Source organism: Drosophila ananassae, chromosome 2R, assembly GCF_017639315.1.
Source record: "Drosophila ananassae strain 14024-0371.13 chromosome 2R, ASM1763931v2, whole genome shotgun sequence".
NCBI classification, from domain to species: domain Eukaryota; kingdom Metazoa; phylum Arthropoda; class Insecta; order Diptera; family Drosophilidae; genus Drosophila; species Drosophila ananassae.
This window is the reverse complement of record NC_057928.1, coordinates 3,961,486-3,982,072: the sequence shown is the minus strand read 5'-3', so window position 1 is coordinate 3,982,072 and position 20,587 is coordinate 3,961,486. Positions and strand designations below refer to the sequence as shown.

General features: G+C 40.8%; 1 protein-coding gene across 1 annotated transcript in view; it reads right to left on the bottom strand.

The window, feature by feature from the left end:
- Nucleotides 1–16,502: 16,502 nt before the first annotated feature.
- The window catches only part of LOC26514902 (proton-associated sugar transporter A), a 226,373-nt gene continuing 222,288 nt past the window's right edge, over nt 16,503–20,587 (bottom strand). The window contains exon 7 of the mRNA XM_032453847.2: nt 16,503–16,629. Coding sequence (XP_032309738.1) covers nt 16,621–16,629 — 9 coding nt within the window. The 3' untranslated portion in view covers nt 16,503–16,620. The remainder of the gene's footprint in view (nt 16,630–20,587) is intronic.

Genomic DNA, 20,587 nt, shown 5'->3' with positions numbered 1-20,587 from the left:
TTTGTATTTTTCCTGGAGTTGAGAAAATTTCGACTTTGACGAGAGATATACCTAGGTCTCTATGGATATCTTCATTGCGAATGTACCATCGAGCTCCAGTGATGGTTCTGAGCACTTTAGACTGTGCCCTTTGGATAACGTCTATATTGCTACTGCTTGCATTGCCCCAAAGTTCGGAGCCATACTTCCAGATAGGCTTTATGACTGAATTGTAGAGTAGTACTTTATATTCCAGTCGAAGTGGGGAACGAGGATTGATAAGCCAGTGCAGTCCTCTGCATTTATGTCTTAATTGGTCCCGTTTCGCTTCAATATGTTTTTTCCATGTAAGACGCCTGTCCAGGTGGACGCCGAGATATGTGACCTCATTCACAGAGGGGACTATGGTATTGTTTAGAGTTGGAGCGGGGCAAGGTTCGGCTCCAATGATGCTTCGTGGAATTTTTCTAGTGATAGCAAAGTAAATTAGGTCTGGCTTCTTCCGTGGGTCCGCTGGCCAGTATGTAGGCTTTCCCGGTGATAGAAAGTCTATTTTATTTCCTGGCTGTATCAAAGCGTTGTATAGTTGTCTACCCTTTGGGTTGGTTAGGCGAGAACCCCAGTGAGGGTGCTTGGCATTGTAGTCGCCGCCTGCTATAAAGCAATCGCCTAGTGTATCAAAGAATTGCATAAACACACAGACTGCACGCAAGGTGCCGTACGACTTTCAGTGTCCATATTCTTGGCAGTTTTAACACTGTAGAGGTTGGTTGCGCTCATGAGATTCCTCTTGCACGCCTGCGCTTGAAAGGGCTTCGATGATTTCTTTTATTGGTACCGACGATTCAATACCCTTTATGACCACTTAGGCCCTTGCTGCTCTTCAATTGGTAGGTGTAATATTTTTTCTGGTTGTTGTATAGGTATTTCGTGGCTAAGCGATGATTTTCCTCCGTGTAGACTTGGAGCTTGGTCTCCCGTATATTGCCCTTGGTCAGTGGCATTGTTATTTCCAATTAGCTTAGCGAGACAGTTTACCATATCGCTGCTGTTTTGATCACGTATGTAAATGGGTGGGGGCTTTTTCTTGGCTTTGGGAACTTCCGTATTCTCTTCATTATTACTGTCTTCGCTTAATATAGAAAATCTGTTTTCAGACAGAAAATTAATCGGTTCGTCTTGATTGTTGACTTTCATTGCTTTTGCAGCGTTAGCATTTTTTTCGGCTGAGGACTGAGCTTTCGTTTTACTTGGATATATCGGTCAATGCCCGTTTGGATTGTTGCTCGGGGGGGCTGAGAGACAGCTACCGATGTTGCTGTTGTGGTTGATGTACACGATGTGGTAATCGATGTAGTAGTGCTCGTTGTAGGCAAATTTATCGGAGTTGATAGACCAGAGGGTGATAGTGCTGGGGAGGTGCACTGCGCACTCCAGGTTACTGCACTGCTTGTGCCTGGGAGAGCGGGAGAGCATGATCTTGCACGCTTTTCGTTTGCGACGAATGAGAAATAGGCGTTGGAAGATCGTCTACACTCTGTTTCTGAAACAGAGAGCTTACTTTCGTTCATGTTGTTGTTGCTTATGTTAGGTACTGCAGGCAGGGGGGCCGCTCTTATTTCTTTAAATGAATGTGCACAAGCTGTTGGTTTAGTTTGTCTTGATGGCATTTCAATTTTTGAATTTAATAAATTTTGATTTTGTGTTAGTTATTGGACACTTTGGAGTTATTGGACTATTGGACATGAGTTCGAGACTTATGTGTGTCCAAAAGCGTCCTTTCGCGATTTCTAGAGCACACCACTTCTTTTGCTTTTTCACTGAGTTTTCTTGTATTTGCATAGCTGCTGGCGGAGCAGCACAGAAACACGTCCACTCTCTCTCGCGACTTCGGTGAACTCGGTTCAGAATAAACGATTCAAAAATTGCTTTAACGACAGTATTTGCGTTTTTATTTGCAACTGGTATGGCAACTAGATATTTTGTTAAGTCACAAATTAACGTGACTACATATTCATTGTCATTTTCTGATTTTGGTAATGGACCAATAGTTATTGTTAATGGGGTCTTTGTATGCGATATAATTTTCGCTTGCTGACATTTTTGACATTTTCTTACGTACTCAGTTATATCTTTAGACATACTTTTCCAGTAATAATGTCTTTTTACTTTGGCCAAAGTTTCTGATAGTCATACTGGATGACTTCCCTGAATGGGATCATCATGAAAACTAGACAAAATTGCTTCTTTTTCTTTTAAATTTGTTATTTGGGTCACCAGGTTGAGTAGCGCTACCCTTAATGTTTTCAATATTTTATTGCCCATTAATTTAAAATTATCTATTGAAGTATGTTCAAAGATATTTTCCCACAGTGCCACTTTGAGTTGGCTGATTTTATGTATACCGGCTTGCATTTCAAGCCTTTGGAAAAATTGACCTAAGTCAATAACTCCATTAGTATATAAATCGCTAACATCCTATCTTGCATTAATTTTTCTGCCTTGTTTAAATAAACATAACGTATCTTTTAAATGCAAGGTCACTACTTTACGTACTTCATCATTGTTTATGACGTCGTATACGTTGGGCTTAGAAGCTTTACTTAAAAATTGCATAGGCAATTCTTGTTCTTGATTTTCCGCGCAGAATTTTTGTCTAATTTTTGTTTTGTCTTGTAATATTCTGTAGCTCTTTAATGGTTATTCTTGATAACGTATCAGCTACATGATTATCTTTACCCTTTAAATATTCGACTGTAAAATCATATTCTTCTAATTCGAGCCTCATACGTGTCAGTTTGGAACTTGGGTTGATCATTGAAAATAGATATATTAGAGGTCTGTGGTCTGTTCTAATTATAAAATGTTTTCCATAAATATATGTTCGAAAATGTAATATTACCCAATGAATTGCAGCTAGTTCCTGCTCAGTAGTACACTTGTTGCTTTCTCCTTTTGTAAATGCTCTTGATGCGTATGCAATGGGAAGTTGGAGACCATTATGGTTTTGAGTTAAAACCGCTCCACACGCTTGTTTACTTGCATCTGTGATTATAAAAAATAATAAATGGCCATCACAACCCTATCGGGTCACAGCCTGTTGCACAATCTGCCTCCACGCTTTCCTGTCCTGGGCCCGCGCTCGCCAGTTGGTAACACCAGATGTAGACAGGGCTTCCATCACCTGGTCCTGCCAACGTATCCGGGGTCGTCCTCTCCTCCGTTTTCCGACGATTACCGCATCAAATACCTTACGAGCCGGAGCGTCTTCTTCCATACGGGCGATGTGACCCAGCCAGCGGAGTCTTTGAATTTTGACTCGGCTTACTATATCAACATCCCCGTACAGCTCATACAGCTCGTGGTTCCATCTGGTGCGATAAGCATCGCCAACGCAGATTGGACCAAAGATTTTGCGGAGAATCTTTCTCTCGAACACTCCAAGGGCAGCTGCATCGGATTGCACCACTGTCCAGCACTCCGCACCATATAAGAGTACTGGAAGAATGAGCGTCCTGTAGAGTGTTATTTTTGTCGGTCGAGAGAGAGCTCTACTGTTAAAGTGCCTACTGAGCCCAAAGTAGCACCTGTTGGCAAGTGTGATTCTCCGCTTAATCTCCAGGCTGACATCATTTGTGCTAGATATTGCAGATCCAAGGTAAATGAATTCCTTCACGGACTCAAAGCTATGGCTTCCTGCAGATAGCTGGGAATCAAGACGCCGCGATTCCCTGCTAGAGCACACCATAAACTTTGTCTTATCCATGTTAACTGCCAGTCCTACTTTAGCTGACTCTTTTTCAATAGCCCCGAAGGCTGCTGTAACATCACGCTTGGTTCGGCCAATGATATCAATATCATCAGCGTAGCCAAGGAGTTGGACACATCTGTTTGTTAGAATAGTGCCCGTCCGATGCACACCAGCCTTCCTTATAATACTCTCCATTAGAATGTTGAAGAGCATACAAGACAGCGAGTCGCCTTGTCTGAGACCACACTTGGTATAAAAGGTTTCAGATTGGTCATTTCCTACCCTGACAGAGCTGATGGTGTTGCTCAATGTCATCTTGCAAAGCCGTATTAGCTTTGCTGGTATACCAAGCTCAGACATGGCGGCATATAGGCGATCTCGCCGGGGACTATCGAATGCTGCCTTGTAATCGACGAAGAGGTGATATGTGTCGATCTGATTTTCGCAGGACTTCTCCAGGATTTGGCGCAAGGTGAAAATCTGGTCAATAGTGGATTTGCCAGGCCTGAACCCGCACTGATAAGGTCCAATCAGTGCTTCGGCATGGGGTTTCAGGTTTTCACACAGTACGCTCGTAAGGACCTTGTATGCGACTGGAAGAAGACTAATGCCACGGTAATTGGTGCGCAATGTGGCATCACCCTTCTTCAGGATAGGACAGATCATGCTGTGGTTCCAATCGTCGGGCATGCTCTCCGTAAGCCATATCTTGCTGATTAGTTTGTGCATGCTCCCTACCAACATATCACCAGCAGCCTTAAACAATTCAGCCGGCAGGCCGTCAGCACCTGCGGATTTATTGTTTTTAAGTCGTTGGATTGCATCCTTGACTTCGGCATGGCTCGGGGTCGGTACGTCCACATCAGTACCATAGATTGGGGTTTGTGGATCATACTCTCCATAGTCATCATGGCCAGAGCCAGCTAATAGACTTGAGAAGTGATCCCTCCATAACCTCAGCACAATCTCTGCATCTGTGATTAGGTTTCCGTCATCGTCCTTGCACGCAACTCCTCCAGTCTTAAAACCTTGGGTCAGACGCTTAACCCTCTGGTAGAAGTTACGAGCTTCATTCCGGTCTCTGCTGCTCTCAATGCTCTCACACTCACGCCTCTCCTGTTCTCTCTTCTTGCGTCTGAAGAGGCGTTTCTCATCTCTCCTCCTTGACCTGTAGACCTCGACAACAGCCCTTGTGGCCCCAGCTTGCAGTGTTCTTCCGTAGGCGGCGTCTTTTGCAGCTGTTGCGTCGCGACACTCCTGGTCGTACCATGGATTCCTCTTTGGGGTACGTTGGAATCCGACGACCTCTTCTGCAGAAGTTCGCAGGGAGTGGGATATGAGTGCCCACATATTGCTGATGTCTTCAGGTGTTGGAGTTGCTCGGCTCAGTAGGCCTGTGACTTGAGTGGAGAATGCATCCCTTGTCCGTTGTGATTGCAGCTTCCCGATGTCCAGCTTTCTCAACAGTCCTCGACGTGCAACCTTCGCAACACATAGCCGTGTGCGAATCTTAGCTGCAACAAGATAATGGTCGGAGTCGATGTTGGGACCCCGACAGGATCGCACGTCGAGTACGTTAGATGCATGCCTTGCATCGATCACAACATGATCGATCTGATTTCTGGTCAGTCGATCAGGAGAGAGCCATGATGCCTTGTGTATGTCCAAATGACGAAACCCAGTACTACGAACTACCATATTATGCGCTGCGGCAAAGCCTATTAATCTGAGACCATTGCTCGAGGTGGTCTCGTGTAGACTAAATTGCCCGACGGTGGCACCAAAGATGTCTTCTCGCCCTACCTTGGCATTAAAATCCCCAAGGAGGATCTTAATGTCATGGGAAGGACAGCGTCCGTAAGCCCGGTCGAGCTCCGCATAGAAAGCATCCTTGGTGACATCGTCCTTTTCTTCGGTTGGGGCATGCGCACATATCAGGCTGATGTTGAAGAATTTGGCAGTAATTCGGATCGTTGCAAGTCTCTCGTTTATTGGCAGAAAGTGAGAGACCCGGCGCCGCAGTCTGGCGCCTACAACAAAGCCACAGCCAAATTCATGCCGTTCTGGATGGCAGCTGTAGTAAATGTCGCAGTTCTTCTTCCTAAGGCAACCTTGTCCTAGCCATCGCATTTCCTGGATAGCAGTGATGTCAGCCCTACATTTATTGAGGGTATCTGCTAGCTGTTGAGCAGCACCTGGTCTGTACAATGTGCGTACATTCCAAGTGCATACTCTCAAATCATTGTCCTTTTTACGTGTGCCATGGTCGTCAACTTTAGATGGGTTCCGTTCCGAGGCTTCATCTGCTACATTCACTGAAGATTTGTTTTCCGTGGGTGGATTTCAAGTCCTACGCCACAACCTAGTTTGAAGAGCTAGGACTCTCGTCGCGCGCTTTAGTTTGTCAAACAACGGGTGTTGAGTGACAATCCAGGGAGAACCACGTGGAGGTAGTGCGTCGGCTTGAGGAGAGCAGTGATAAGGATCATGCTGGCATTCACCAAGTTGAGTGCAATCAGACACTTTACCTTATATAATCTCCCCCGATCTCCCCAGATCTCCCCGATCTGTGATTATACAGAATTCTTTACTAAAATCTGGATATTGTAGCAAAGTAGGTTCCATAAGTTTGGTTTTTAAATATTGGAATGCATTCTGACATTTATCAGACCATTGAAAAGGGACATTCTTTTTACATAATCTTGTTATGTACCTTGAATAGTCGGCGAAGTTTTTTAAAAAGCGTCTATAATAACACAGGCCGACAATTTCCAACTTTTTTTTTCCTCCACGCATAATTTTACCTGCTCCATAATCTTTAGGCTCCCCTGAACCAAAGTCCAGAACAAACATAGGTTCTATCACCCACCGTTTCCGCGGTACACCTAAGAGAAGAAATTGATCAAATTTTACCATATATTGAATTATGTAGGCCGTGAAATGGCTACGACCATCATTGTTTCCAGTACATATCATTTTTGAAATGTATTTTGATGCTGAAATGATTTCAATAAGAAAATAAAAATCTTCCATAGAAAAATGTTTGGGGAAAAATCATAGAAGAGCAAAAATTAACGTAGAAAATCTGAGATTTCAACTTTGGATGAGTATTCCAAAGATATGGTAACTGCTAGATACCATTTTTTAATTTTAGTTGGTACACATACATTTCAAAAATGATATGTACTGGAAACAATGATGGTCGTAGCCATTTCACGGCCTACATAATTCAATATATGGTAAAATTTGATCAATTTCTTCTCTTAGGTGTACCGCGGAAACGGTGGGTGATAGAACCTATGTTTGTTCTGGACTTTGGTTCAGGGGAGCCTAAAGGTTATGGAGCAGGTAAAATTATGCGTAGAATTTTTTGATGTTGGCCTGTGTAATTACAAAATGCTACGAAACGTCTAGCGCTGTCCGCGTCGTGCGGTACTGGGTAGTTCATAATGACATCATATTTCTTCTCGTCCGGAAGAATTCCTTTATCAGTGCATTTATGACCTAAAAAAGTCACTTCATGCATAAAAAATTAACAATTTTCTGGATGTAACTTCAGTTTATATTTCCTACATTTCTCAAAAACATCTGTCAAGTTCTTAAGCATATGTTTTTCGGAACAACCGATCACTATTAAGTCATCCATGTAAAGGAATGCTTGAGAAGGTTCTAGTCCAGAAAAATAGTCATCATTCTGTGAAATGAGTTAGGAGCTATTTTTAATCCAAAAGGTAGTCGCGTGAAGCGATATGAGCCCTTGCTCGTTGAAAAAGACGTTATATCTCTGGAACTTTTTTCTAGTTTAATTTGATGGAATCCTGACATTAGGTCAAGTCATGAAAACTATTTTGCTCGACCTAGTTGGTCCAAGATATCATCAATTCTAGGTTGTGGAAATTTATCAGATAGTAATTTTTAATTAATCTGGCGATAGTCAACCACTAACCACCATTTCTTTTCTTCTGACCCGGGGTATGGTTTCTTAGGAACAAGTAACAATGGGCTATTATATTCGGATACGGATGGTGCAACCATCCCTTCGGAGATCAACTTTCCTACTTGCTTTTATATTTCATTTACCTGACTATGTGGGCTTCGATAATTTTTATGTATACTGGCTTATCATCCTTTAATCTCAGTTTTTGCTCATAGAAGTTGTTTGTAGTTATTGGTTCGATTTCCAATCCGAATACGTCGCTATATTGGGTGCATAAGCTACTTAAATTGTGGAGGGAAGTTTTTTGATGGTTGGGATAATACAAATTTTTTTCTATTTTCTAGATTGGTTTTGACTACGTCGTAGTTCGAAAGTGATTCATATGTTAGATTGTCTGTACTGATTACTTGGTCGAAATTTGTTGTATTAAGTAGCTTTATATAGGCGTTATTGGATGTTGCTATGGTATTTGCAATGTAAATACCATGCTGAATTTCTTGATTCGAAATTATTACACTGTCTTCTTTTGAATAAAATTGTATTTTTTGAATAACTTGGGATCTTGCTGGCAAAAGTATTGAATTGCCAGAATTGTGAGCTATTGGTACGTTAATTGGGAATTTTAAGTTATTAGGTCTAATTACACGATGAAAATCGTGTGGAATTATATATTTAGCCGTTTGTATTTCAATGGAAACCAGACCTTTGGATTTGGTTATTTCTTGGCTTATTCCTTTTATGTCTATAATATAATTATCTTGGATGTCGTGAAAGATATCAAAAGTTTCTTTTAAAATGGATATGTCTGCACCTGTGTCTATTAAAAAGATAAGTTCTTTTTCAGTAGCTACATGAATAAATGAAACGAATATATTTTGACTGAGATTAATAGTGTGAACTCTTGCGTCTTTTACTGCTGAACATTTAAAGGGTCTTGGGGGTTTTCCGATGTATTTTGGGCAATTCTGACATTGTTTTGGTTATCGCCATTGTGGCCTCTGTTAGAGTTTCCGCCTCTATAGTTTCCTCTTTATTGGCCTCGTCCTCTATTGTTATTTTGGTAATTGTTGTTATAATTATTGTTGTTGTAGTTATTTTCGTTATTGTGATTTTTTTTCGTGTAGTTATTGTGATTTGAGCCGCGCTGTGGATAATTCTTGTAATATACAGTGTTTGATTGTCCCGTTGCTTCTGTGCAACTATTTACAAATTACGAGATAATTACAAGATACGGCATCGTTCATAGTATTGAAGGTACCAGCTTGCATAATAAGTTTTACCTTATCGATTGCACAATTTTCAGTCATTGCTTTGATAAGCTTGGATGCTGTATTAATAAATTCAACATTTGATTGTGCCATTGTATTATTGTTGCTTATGTTATCCTCTTATATGCTTGAGCTATCATCAGAATCTGTAGAATTATCTAGATCTGGCATTAGTATAGCTGAAACAGTAACATTATTTAAATCTTGCTCTTCTATTTTCAGTTTCAAATCTGTAAGTTCCTTTGGTTCTATTTGGTCAATGTCAGTTTGTTCTGTTGATTCCGGCTGATCACCAGTTTCCACTGTTAGAGAAGTGTTAAGTATGGTCGGTACTGATATATCTAAATTGAATTTTTGCTTAATTGTTATTAAATTAGATCGTAGTCTGATCAAAAATTTTGATACTTGGGACTTGGGACAATGATCTTGATTTAATTTTTCTCTCTGGCCATGTATTAGTATTCGTGCTTCATTAAAGCATTTTACTAGTATTTCCACAAGTTTTTTAATAGTGTTCTTTTGAATAAGCCTGTTTTGAGTAAGTGATTTATACGATTTGTCAATATCGTTTTTTATTTTATTCTATTCGTTATATAACTCATTCCATTGCATTTTTGTATATGGAGAATTATTTTCGGACTACTACCATAACAAGGGTTATGCCTATCATTTTGTTTTCTTCTATTACTGATCTTACCTGAACACCTGGGATGGTGCTTAATACGATCGCTTTTTGTGTTTTTGAGCAATGTATCAATGGAGAAGTTTCGAAATTAAATGTTTCAATTAGAAGGTATTCTAATTGGTTGATGCCTAATGGAGTCGTTGAGACATGTTCAACAATGTTCATTAAAGTTAGCATCCCTTTCGTAAACCTGTCTAATAGCTTCTATTGTGGTAATTTTTTAGAGTTTTTTTATTAATTGTCTTTAAAAATATATATTTTTATTTGTCTTTATTTATTTCCATTATCTTTTTTTTTTTTGTTGTTTTAAGAGTGTACAAATGGATTTTTTTTTGTATTATTAATATTATTTGCGCTCTTAATTTTTGTTTTTATTTTTAAATTTTGTCCAGCTCATTTGCCTGGCTCATATATTTTTTCTTCAGGCATTTATTATGTAATTTATATAATTTATAAAAACAATTTGCACACATTATGACAAAAATTATTTTTAATAATGTGTGTATTAATTCTAAGTTAATATTGTTTGGCTCTACTTTGTTAATAACGTTGGCAGTGGAGTCCACCGACTTAACGTCAACTATTGCCATTTTTGAAATAATTGTATTTGGAATATAATTAAAGCTGCCTGTTTCTTTAGAATATTTACTTATTGCATTACTTTGCATCTAATTTTACAGGTTTTCCTACCTATTATTCTGCATAGCTTTACGGGCTACACTTCTAATTGGGCAGAAAAGGTTCCGCTCAATTTTACATAAAGTCGTTTATAACTATAATGTAACGCAATACATTAATAATTCAACGCAGTGCATTAAAAAAAAAATATTTCTTGTTTGTTGTGCGCTCCTTGTAGCGCTGTCGGCTGCACAGGTCACAATATTCTCCAGGAGTCTGCGGCTGATGTCCTTTGTCCTAAGCGTGGGCGGTTCCGGGCTTTCCTCTCCTATGCTGCTTTATGCAAGTGAACTTGCATACTGGGGTTTCCAGCGGTCCGGGGCAGTCGTTCGGACACTCTTCGTAGTATTTTGTGTAACGAACTGTTTTAGCTATGTTTTGCTCGCAACAAACGCCGCGGCTAGCTCACAGAGGTTGAGGGTACGTTCCACCGAATTTATAGTTCGACGTGATTGCCCGAGCCCAGAAATAACACGTTATTGCTTCTTTTCAAATAAATCCCCTTTATTGTAAATAGTTTACAAAGCAATAAAAGGAATCTCACCGGCTGTCTGGCTCAGCCGACCGCTCGTCCTCCCGTCGATCCCCGATCCCCGCTCCGGGTTGGTGCCAATACGCACGCCCTCCCAAAGCTTGCGCCCGGCAGGTCGTGCGGTCCTGGTGCCTGGCGCCGAAACGGCTCTCGGTTCCCTTCGTTCGGACTCACGGACTCTGGTTGCGGGGCCTGTGTTGTTGATGTCTTCTGCTGCCGCTGCCTGTCCGTCGCTGCTGCTCCCTCGTCGTCGCTGCTCTACCGTTGCCGCTGCTCCCTCGTCGTCGCTACTCTACGGTTGCCGCTGCTCCCTCGTCGTCGCTGCTCTACGGTTGTCGCTGCTCCCTCGTCGTCGCTGCTCTCCTGCTGCTGCTCCTCCGTTTGGGAACGCCGTGGACCTCAGAACCTTTGGCTTGCCTGGACTTGCCCTTTCGCCGTGGCCGGCACCTAATCCGTGTTAACAGACCGAGTGGCTCACCTCCCAGGCATACGCCGGGCAGGATATGCTCCTCGCTGCTTAGCGGCCGGATCAGGGCACGAAGGGCCTTCCTACCCTACAGGACACGCCCCCGGTCGCGTTCGCCACTCGCCTCCAAACACCTGCGTGCCTACGCCCCGCAGGATCTATGGTAGGCCAGAGGTGTGGGCGTCGCGTCTCCTTTGACTCCAGGTGGATCGCTGTGCATACGCTCCAGCGCCTGGATCAGGATTCTCTTGACTTCCCGGGGTGTCCCTGCCTGGTTTCACTAGTGGGCTTGAGTTCCCGGGTTGGCTATCCCTCGCGTTACATGATCACACCTGGATTGAACGGTTAGGAGCAGACAAGGCGTACGCCAGGCTGATCCGTCGTTGCCGCCACTACACCAGGATACCTGTCGTGTCCGGGAATAACTCCACCCGACTCTTTTACCCTTGGGCCTCAGCTTTGCCGCGGATCCTTGATCCTTTTCCCCTGACTCCTTGCTCGATTCGATGCGCGTACCGCCGCCGGACTTACCCACAGGGGGTCCTTAAGCTATTTTCGTATATCCTTGCTCACTCGCTTTAATAGCCCGCACTGAAGACTGACGGACTTACCCACGGGGGGTCCTTCAGCCTGTACTCCTAACTCTTCAAGGAAGCTTTCCAACTTGAATGGCAGACTTAACCACGGGGGGTCTTTCATTCACTCTCCCAGCTTCCCTAGAAGACTCGGCTTCGATTCGCTCCAGGGGCCCTCCTTATATAGTGCCAGAGGCGCCCGTTAATCCTTGCGAATCCACTTCCTGCCGATAATCCTCAGCTCCTTCACTTTCTCCGTTAGCTTTCTCCCAGCCCGCCGTCTTTCTATCGGCGGGCTTTCTTTATTGTCCCCCCCCCCGATTGCCCCGTTCGGGCCTCCGATCCGCCTTATTTTGTGCCGGTAATCGGACTTCGTCCCGATACCCCGCGATCCCCCCCTGGACATTCAAATGCATTTCTGTGTTTTTGTGCATTTTGTAAACACAGCTGCGCGGTCGCCGGCCGCTTCGTTCCCCGCCGCCCCGCTGTTTCCTATGACCTTCGAGCGCGGCCGCGGAGGTAACGGCCCGGCCGGGACCGTTACGTTCCACGGTGACTCCTCTTTCGCCCTCTTCCGTGCGCGACGCCGTGCTGGTTCCTCTTGCCCCCGCTGCTGCCTCCGCATGCCGTCTGTGCTCGACGCATTTCTCCCTTGATACCTTTCTCTTCTTCCGTATTTCTAAACACAGCAGCGCTGGCCCATCCGATGCTGCAGTGCTGACTTGCATGTTCCCCCCCCCGCTGTTGCCCCTCTTGCCACCTGTCTTGGTGTGTGGGAGATCTAATCTCCTCACATTTGGTAATGGCTTGGGAGATGGTGGTTTAGTATTTGTATTTAAGGTTTTGATTCGTTCTGAGTGAGTTGCGGTTGGGTTTTCTTTCTTCTGGAGACTTTCATTTACGAATTCGAGCTCAGCAGCTAATTTTACTGCTGTCGCCCATGGAGGTGGATTATTTTGATATAATAGCCACTTAATGTGTGCTATCCTTTTATTTATTTTGTTTTTCCGACCTCCGCGTCCCATATCCGCACTCTACTCACTCAGACTTTTCCAGATACAAGTCACGGTCGCCATGTAAAGTCATTTATATCCAATTTATTTATTTATTCTGGATTTATTGAAGGAGCAGCAAAGGTGGCGCTCCAACGCTTCTATTGGATGTGATTTTACATTATTCTTTTAATTCTAAGTAAGGCTAAGTCTCGTCGCTGCGCTGCCCACAGACGGCGGCAGCAAGACGGCTATGTATATGCTTATATATATGTATGCTATGCTCTCGTAAGCGGGAGCGCGAGGTATATGCACATGAGGTCCGTTCGTGTTACAATTCTGCCGGCGCTTGCACTTTTTGTACGTAGTGATCGGTTCATGTTTAGACCATTTAAGTTTGGTTTACACTGCAACAAAGTGTTACAGTGTTTACCCTTTAGGTACTCTTGGTACAGTGGCTATTCTGGCATGTGTGCATTAGACAGAAAGTTCCATTCCATTCTTACACAAAAGCCGGTCTTAGTAATTGTGGATCTATGGATCTATGTGCCAGAGTGCAAAGATGGTGGGCGTATTTACAGTCTTTTACTTTTGACATACAGTATAAAAAAGGTTAACAAGTGTTGCAAGTGTTGACTTGCAAAATCCCAGAAAAACAAGTTAATCTGGAAAAAATATCAGTAAATTGGCTTTTGGCCGAACAGCGAAAAGATTCTGAAATTGTTAATATTGTGGATAAATAGAAAGAAAATTCTCTTGCTGAAGACATTGCTAAAACTTATGAGTTGAGAGCAGGAATATTATATCGAAAAATTAAAAGAAATGGTAGAACTCGATCTTTATCAATTTTCCCTCGATCGTTTAGATGGTCCGTAATAAATCAGGTCCATGAGTCCATCATGCATTTGGGATGGGAGAAGACCTTAGATAAGGCCTATGACTATTACTGGTTCGATAACATGTCCAAGTACATTCGGAAGTTCGTTGATAACTGTATTATGTGTAAAACGTCAGAGTCTTCTTCGCGTAAAGTTCAAGCAAGTCTTTATCCAATACAAAAAGTAAATACACACCATTGGCACGCCATTCACATCGACTTAACTGGGAAGTTGAGTGGCAAGTCTGATCAAAAGGAGTATATCGTTGTGCAGGTGGATGCCTTTACACACGCTTAAAATTGATGCTGAAAATTGCATAAATGCTGTCACGTCGGCTATTTCTCTGTTGGGAGTACCAAACTGCATGATAGCGGATCAGGGCAGATGTTTCGCCAGCACAAGATTTAGTGAGTTTTGTTCACAACAAAAAATTAAATTGCTTTTGATTGCGACTGGTGCAAGTAGAGCAAATGATCAAGTTGAACGCATTAAGAGCACCTTAAAGAACTTATTAACTGCCGTTGAAACTAGCAATCGATCTTGGCAATATGCCTTAGGAGAAGTTCAATTAGCTTAGAACTGTACGGTTAGTCGAGTGACAAAGGCAAGCCCTTTAGAATTGTTTATAGGTAAAGTTGCCCGCCAATTGGGAATGAATCCACCCTGTGATATGGTAGAAGAGGTCGACTTGTCTGAAGTTAGAGCTCGAGCAGTTCAAAATATTTTACCTGCAGCAGCATATAAAAAGAAGCAATTTGATAAAAACAAGGCTAAAGTTGTAGGACGCAAGGTTGGAGATTTCGTATTGTTAAAAAATGAAGAGAGGCATCAAACAAAGTTAAGTCCAAAGTTTAGGGGGCCTTTTCAAATAACTGAATTGTTAGAGGGGGATAGATATATACTCAGATCTTTGACAAATAATAGAAAATATAAATATGCTCATGATGACATTAGAAAAATGCCAGATGGACAAAAACCAGTTTAATTTGAAAGTTGTAATATGGATTTAATGAAAGTAATGAAAAAATTGTAACAGAAACGGTTGAAAGAGACAGTATTGAAATCAGGTAAAGAGAAACTGTTGCAAGAGACAGTACAGGTGCCTTAGGGGCTAATAATGAAATTTGTAATATTAATGTAAGCACAAGTGCAAAAGAATTGTTTTAATCATGGCGTGTGGCGCATTAGATAATATAATGTAAAAGCTGAATGGTTAATGATAATGTAATAATGAGTTATGTCAAAGAAAAGAATTTGTATTAGTTAAGAAAGAAATTACAGAAATATGAAGATGTAATTATTTGTAATGAAAATTAAAACGTTAGATGAGAAATGAGAATTTATATTTAAATAAACTCTTATAAGTTGATGGAATGGTAACAAAACATTTTTGGAAAAAATTGCACGAGGTCGTGTAAAGGTCAGGATGGCCGAGTCGGCGCACACTAAGAATGTGTGGAAGTTTGTATGAGTGTATGGTATGAGTGTCGCTTTAAGAAATGTCGTTTTAGCAGGGCGACAGTGTAGTGTCGCTGTCGCCGAGTGTGGTTTGGTGGTAAGGATAGAAGGAAGAAGGGACGACGCAGGCAGTGACACTTGCAAATTGGTCGTCGTGTGTGCAAAACCGAAACTTGCTGTGCTAATACGATGTCGGAAAATAACGGTGCTGCAACATATATGTATATTTATTTTTCTCAGCGTCGGAATATATTAATATTTAGGGTTCTGTTGTCGAAGGGGGTCGAATTGGTTAGAAGAATTTGTTAGAAGAAGGCATGTCGCTTGGGCAGCTACTTCCCGTTTATCTGATCTGTCGCTGAACGGCTCGATCAGCTACTCCCGGTCATCAGCACTGTCGGATACCTTAGGTTTCTCTGTGAATCAATCTACTTCTGATACGAGCATTGTTACTCCACCGGTAGGCCAAGTACAAGAAGTAGGTCCTATCATAGAACACACCTCAGTTTTAGGGCTGGTCGGGTTGCTATAGAGGTTGCTGTGGTAGTAGGGATGTGTCGGCCTTAGGTGCCAATAATTATCTTGTATCTCTAATCGGCTTTTAGATCCATGCATTCAAACAGAAAGATGGACGGACAAACATATACAAGAATATAGATAATGTTGGTGATGATTACTTCACCCTGTTACATACACTATGTCACTCTTTTACTTAACTTTCAATGTTGCCATATATTTTGAATGCAAAAAAAAGATTTTAAATTAAAATAAACAGAATATTACGCAATTTGTTTTAACTCAATAACGTTTATTTAAGCTTTCAACGTTTTAATTATAACGAAGCTGTTTATTTCTTAATTTATTTTTGAAATGCAATCTAGACAAAATTGACTGGAAATATTTATTGGACTTGAAGTCATTTTTGGAGCTGGTACGCTTGCAATCCATATTCCTTGCCTTTGTGCCATTTTTAATCGTGATGTCAACTGTTTCTTCCATTTTGTTCGGCGGTTTTGAAACCATGTTTTTATTTGAATCTCAGTTAATAAAAGGGATTTAGCCAATTCTATTCGTTTGTTAACACTGAGATACTTATCAATTTTAAATTCATATTCAAGGCGTTCTAATTGCTTTATGGTATATGCTTGCCGGGGCTTTCTTTCACCACACTTTTTTTTGTTGGCTTTACCTATTTAAAATTTAAAAAATTTGTTAAAAGCCATAATAAATCATTTTAAAAACTTTACCTTGGTAGTTTATAAGGCTAACCCAATAAGGAGCTGTAACACTTTTTGTCGACCTCTGACACGATCCAGGTTCGTTTAATTCATATGTAAAAGGAAAATACATATGATGTGAAAAATGGTTCGCATCATAATTGCCAAAATAGCAAAAATTATGATTGTAAACATCATAGAACTTTAAATTGTCTGAAAGAAACAGAATTAGGTTATATGTTAGTTCTCATAAGTGAATACTTTTAAGGTAATATAAATAAAGTTTTTTATGATACACTGTCATGAATAAAATTATTCAATAAAATAGGTTATATAAATATAATATTGTTATTTGTACAAAGCTACACCAATGTGAATTCTGGTGAGTAGTTGCGCTATGATCAGGATTTGGTTAGAATTATGAATCATTTTAGTTTTTCCGAAATCTCGAAACGAAATGTTTTTTTATGTTCTTTGCTCGCAACAAATGCAGCGTCTAGTTCATAGAGATTGTGGGAACGTTCTATCGAATTGATTGATTTGACGTGATTTCCCGCGCCTAGGAATAATACACGCAGCTTTTCTTCTGACTAGTGCTGATCTGGATTGATCGCCAATCGACGCAACTCCCAGGTATACGCCCGGCAGGATAAGCGTTATTGGTGTCTGGCAGCCGGACAAGAGCCTTCTTACCTTTCTGGACACATGCACTGTTGTGTTCGCCACTAGTCGCCTCACACCGGTATGCACACACCATGCAGGATTTGTGGCAAATTAGAGACTAGAACGGGAGGAGCATAGGTGCAGCTTGGATCTGGAGTCCTGGACCATGGTGCCCCAATCGGTTATACCGTTTCAGCTTATAGCTAATCGGGCTTGAGTTCCCCAGTTGGCAGAGTTCCATTTGCTTTGCAGGATCACGTCTGTTCGCTGCGGTAAGGATGGGAAAAGACATACGCCAGACTTGTCCGATTTACCATGATACCTGATGTGCTTGGGAAATGGCCTAACCCGTTTACCCAGGGCTTCAGTTGCGCCACGGATCACGGATCTTTTTTCACTTTTTTCTATCATCGTGATTAACTCTAAAGCTATCGAACTCCCCAAAAGCAGTCCTTCAGCTAGTCTCTTTTAGTTCTTTCAAGGAAACTCTTTAAATTGAACCGGACTCTCCTTTAAACATCCTTCTATCTGTCCGTATGAACACATGGATCTCAGACACTATAAAACATAGAGCAATAATTTTTGGCACAAAGATTCCTATAAATGAAGCCAAAAAAACGTATCAAAAGTATGCAAAAACATTTATTTTAAAAATCTTTATATACTTTGTAAGGTTATTTATATTAATAATCTTTTATTGATAGAATGGTGTGGGTAAAAGAGAAAGTACAGGGTACCGTATAGTCAAGTGACTCGATTATAGGAGCCCTTTCTTGATTTTTTTCCAGGTGTTGTCACTTCTGCCTATAACGACCCTTAATAACTTAACTAAGTAGCTAATATTTTTCTCTGTATATATATCTTATTTTTTTCTGTATATATATCGGATCGTATTTAGATGGCCGATCCTTATGAGAACTTCACCATCAAATCAATTTTCTAATAAGAATGCTGCCTCTTGAACAAGAAAGGAAAGCTAACTTCGGGCGAAGTTGAAATTGATATACCATTACAGTTAGGTAGCATCTTATATTATTATATAATTCGGATCGTATATAGTTGGCCGATCCGTATAAGAATTTCGCCATTAAATAAATTTTCTAATAAAAATGTTTAAATGTTGTACCAAGCATCTTTAAAAATAGCAAGGTTATGCCATTTCGGATCGTTCAGTTATATGGCAGTTATAGGATATAGTCGAACGACTTATGATCCGATCCTTATGAAGTCCCTTCCTTCCAGCTTAAAAAACTCGAAAGTTATGGAATTTCCGATTAATCAGTCATATGATAGCTATAGGATATAGTCGACCGATCCCGTTCCGAATTATATACTACCTCAAAACAAAGGAAGGATGTGTGCAAAGTTTCAAGTCGATAGCTTTTAAACTGACAGACAAGTTAGCGTAGAAACAGGCAGACGGACATGCTTATACCGACTCAGGAGGTGATCCTGATCAAGAATGCTTTATATGGTCGGAGGTGGCTCCTTGTAAAAAATATAAAAAACTTTTTATTTGAATTTTTATTATTTTATGTACAGTAGAAATGATTAGATTATTGGAAAGAAGAAATTTAGGTGATTAATAAATTTGTACCACTTTTATAACACTTTGAACTCAGAAGTGACAAACATGTATCCACATGTGCTGGCCACTATATATTCCACGACCCTTGTTGATTTGAGAAGAAGATTAAATGTAAGAGTGATAAGCATTCGCAGGTTTGAGGATTGTTTACAAGCTGGGTCAGTTCCTCTAGTAAAAACCGACCGAAAATGCAAGCTTCATGTCTTAAATGAGATAGTATACACAGTTCCACTCCAGACCTCACAGGGTAAAGACGTGCAACTACGATTATCCAAACCATCAGCTACAAGTGCTTATCAGTAATATTTTGCAAAAATAAACAGGTGTTCAAAAGAGATACAAAAAACTAACAACAATCACGCGATCATAAAAACTTCAACAAACATCAACAAACTTTTTTCCAAAAACCCAACCATAGAACAATACAAGAAAGGTAAGCTAAATTCGGGCGGAGCCGAACTTGATTAACCCTTGAAGTTAGGTAGCATCTTATATTATTATATGTATATCCTATCGTATTTAGTTGGCGGATCCCTGTGAGAATTATACCGTCGAATCATGTTTTTAATAAAATGCGATTTCGGATCGTTCAGTTATATTGCAGCTATAGGATATAGTCGGCCGATTCTTATGAAATTCGGATTGGATTACGTTGCCCCAAATTGAATTTGTACCAAGTCCCATCATTCTAACTTAAAAAACATCAAAGTTATGCCAATTACGATTGTTCAGTTATATGTCAGCTATAGGATATAGTCGGCCGATACTTATGAAATTTGGCAGATCAAATTACTTTGCCCAAAATGGAATTTTATACCAAGTCCCATTGTTCTAACTTAAGAAACACCAAAGTTTTGCCAATTCCGATCGTTCTATGATAGATATAGGATATAGTCTGCCTATCCTTATGCAATTTTGTACATAAGATATTTTGACCAAATTTAACATGTGTGGAATGTCTGCCACACTGTTATATACTGCCTGCAAAGGAAAGAAGGGTGTGTGCAAAGTTTCAACTCGATAGCTTTAAAACTGAGAGACTAGTTTGCGTAGAAACAGACAGACGGACATGCTTATATCGACTCAGGAGGTGATCCTGATCAAGAATATATATACTTTATAGGTTCGGAGATGTCTCATTCACTGCGTTGCACACTTTTGACCAACATTATAATACCCTCTGCAAGGGTATAAAATCGAACTAAAAAACTAAACTAAAAAGCTGCTAACAAACACCCCATCTAACAGATTTGGAGGAGTAGCCCTACTAATCCAGAAATCTATCCAACACTCACAAAGTAATATCAACGACGACGTAGATATAGCAGTGGATACTAAATCAAAACAAAACTTTAAACTATATTCCATCTACATTTCACCCAGCAAATCCTTCTCACGCCACAACCTGAACAACGTAGTTAGCACAAACAACGAAACTGTCATGTTAACTGGGGCTTCAATAGCTGGCACCAAAATTGGGGATCTACACACTCTAACTCAAGAAGTAACATAGTAGCTAAATTCATAGAACAATCCCAACTAACCCTTCTAAATGAAAAGTCACCAATACACTTCACTACACACAACACATTCACAAACATTGATCTTAGCTTCTGTTCTCCCTCACTCACCCCATACAAACTAGACTCTAATAGACGACCTCCATGGAAGTGATCACCTCCGAATTCTAATCCAGCAGCACTAACAATAATACAAAAAATTTTAAAATAAACCAAGTATAGCGCTACCAGCTTTTTGATAGCGGCCGAATTAAAAAAATTTCAATTCGGGTTTATAATTTTTTGAGAGCTAATTCCGCGCAATGTAACAAAATAGCGGACCGTTAATAACAAACCCAAAATATACAAGAGCTTTGGCGCAGAAGCTCTTCCAAAGCTCCTAAAAGTGCATGCGCTACAA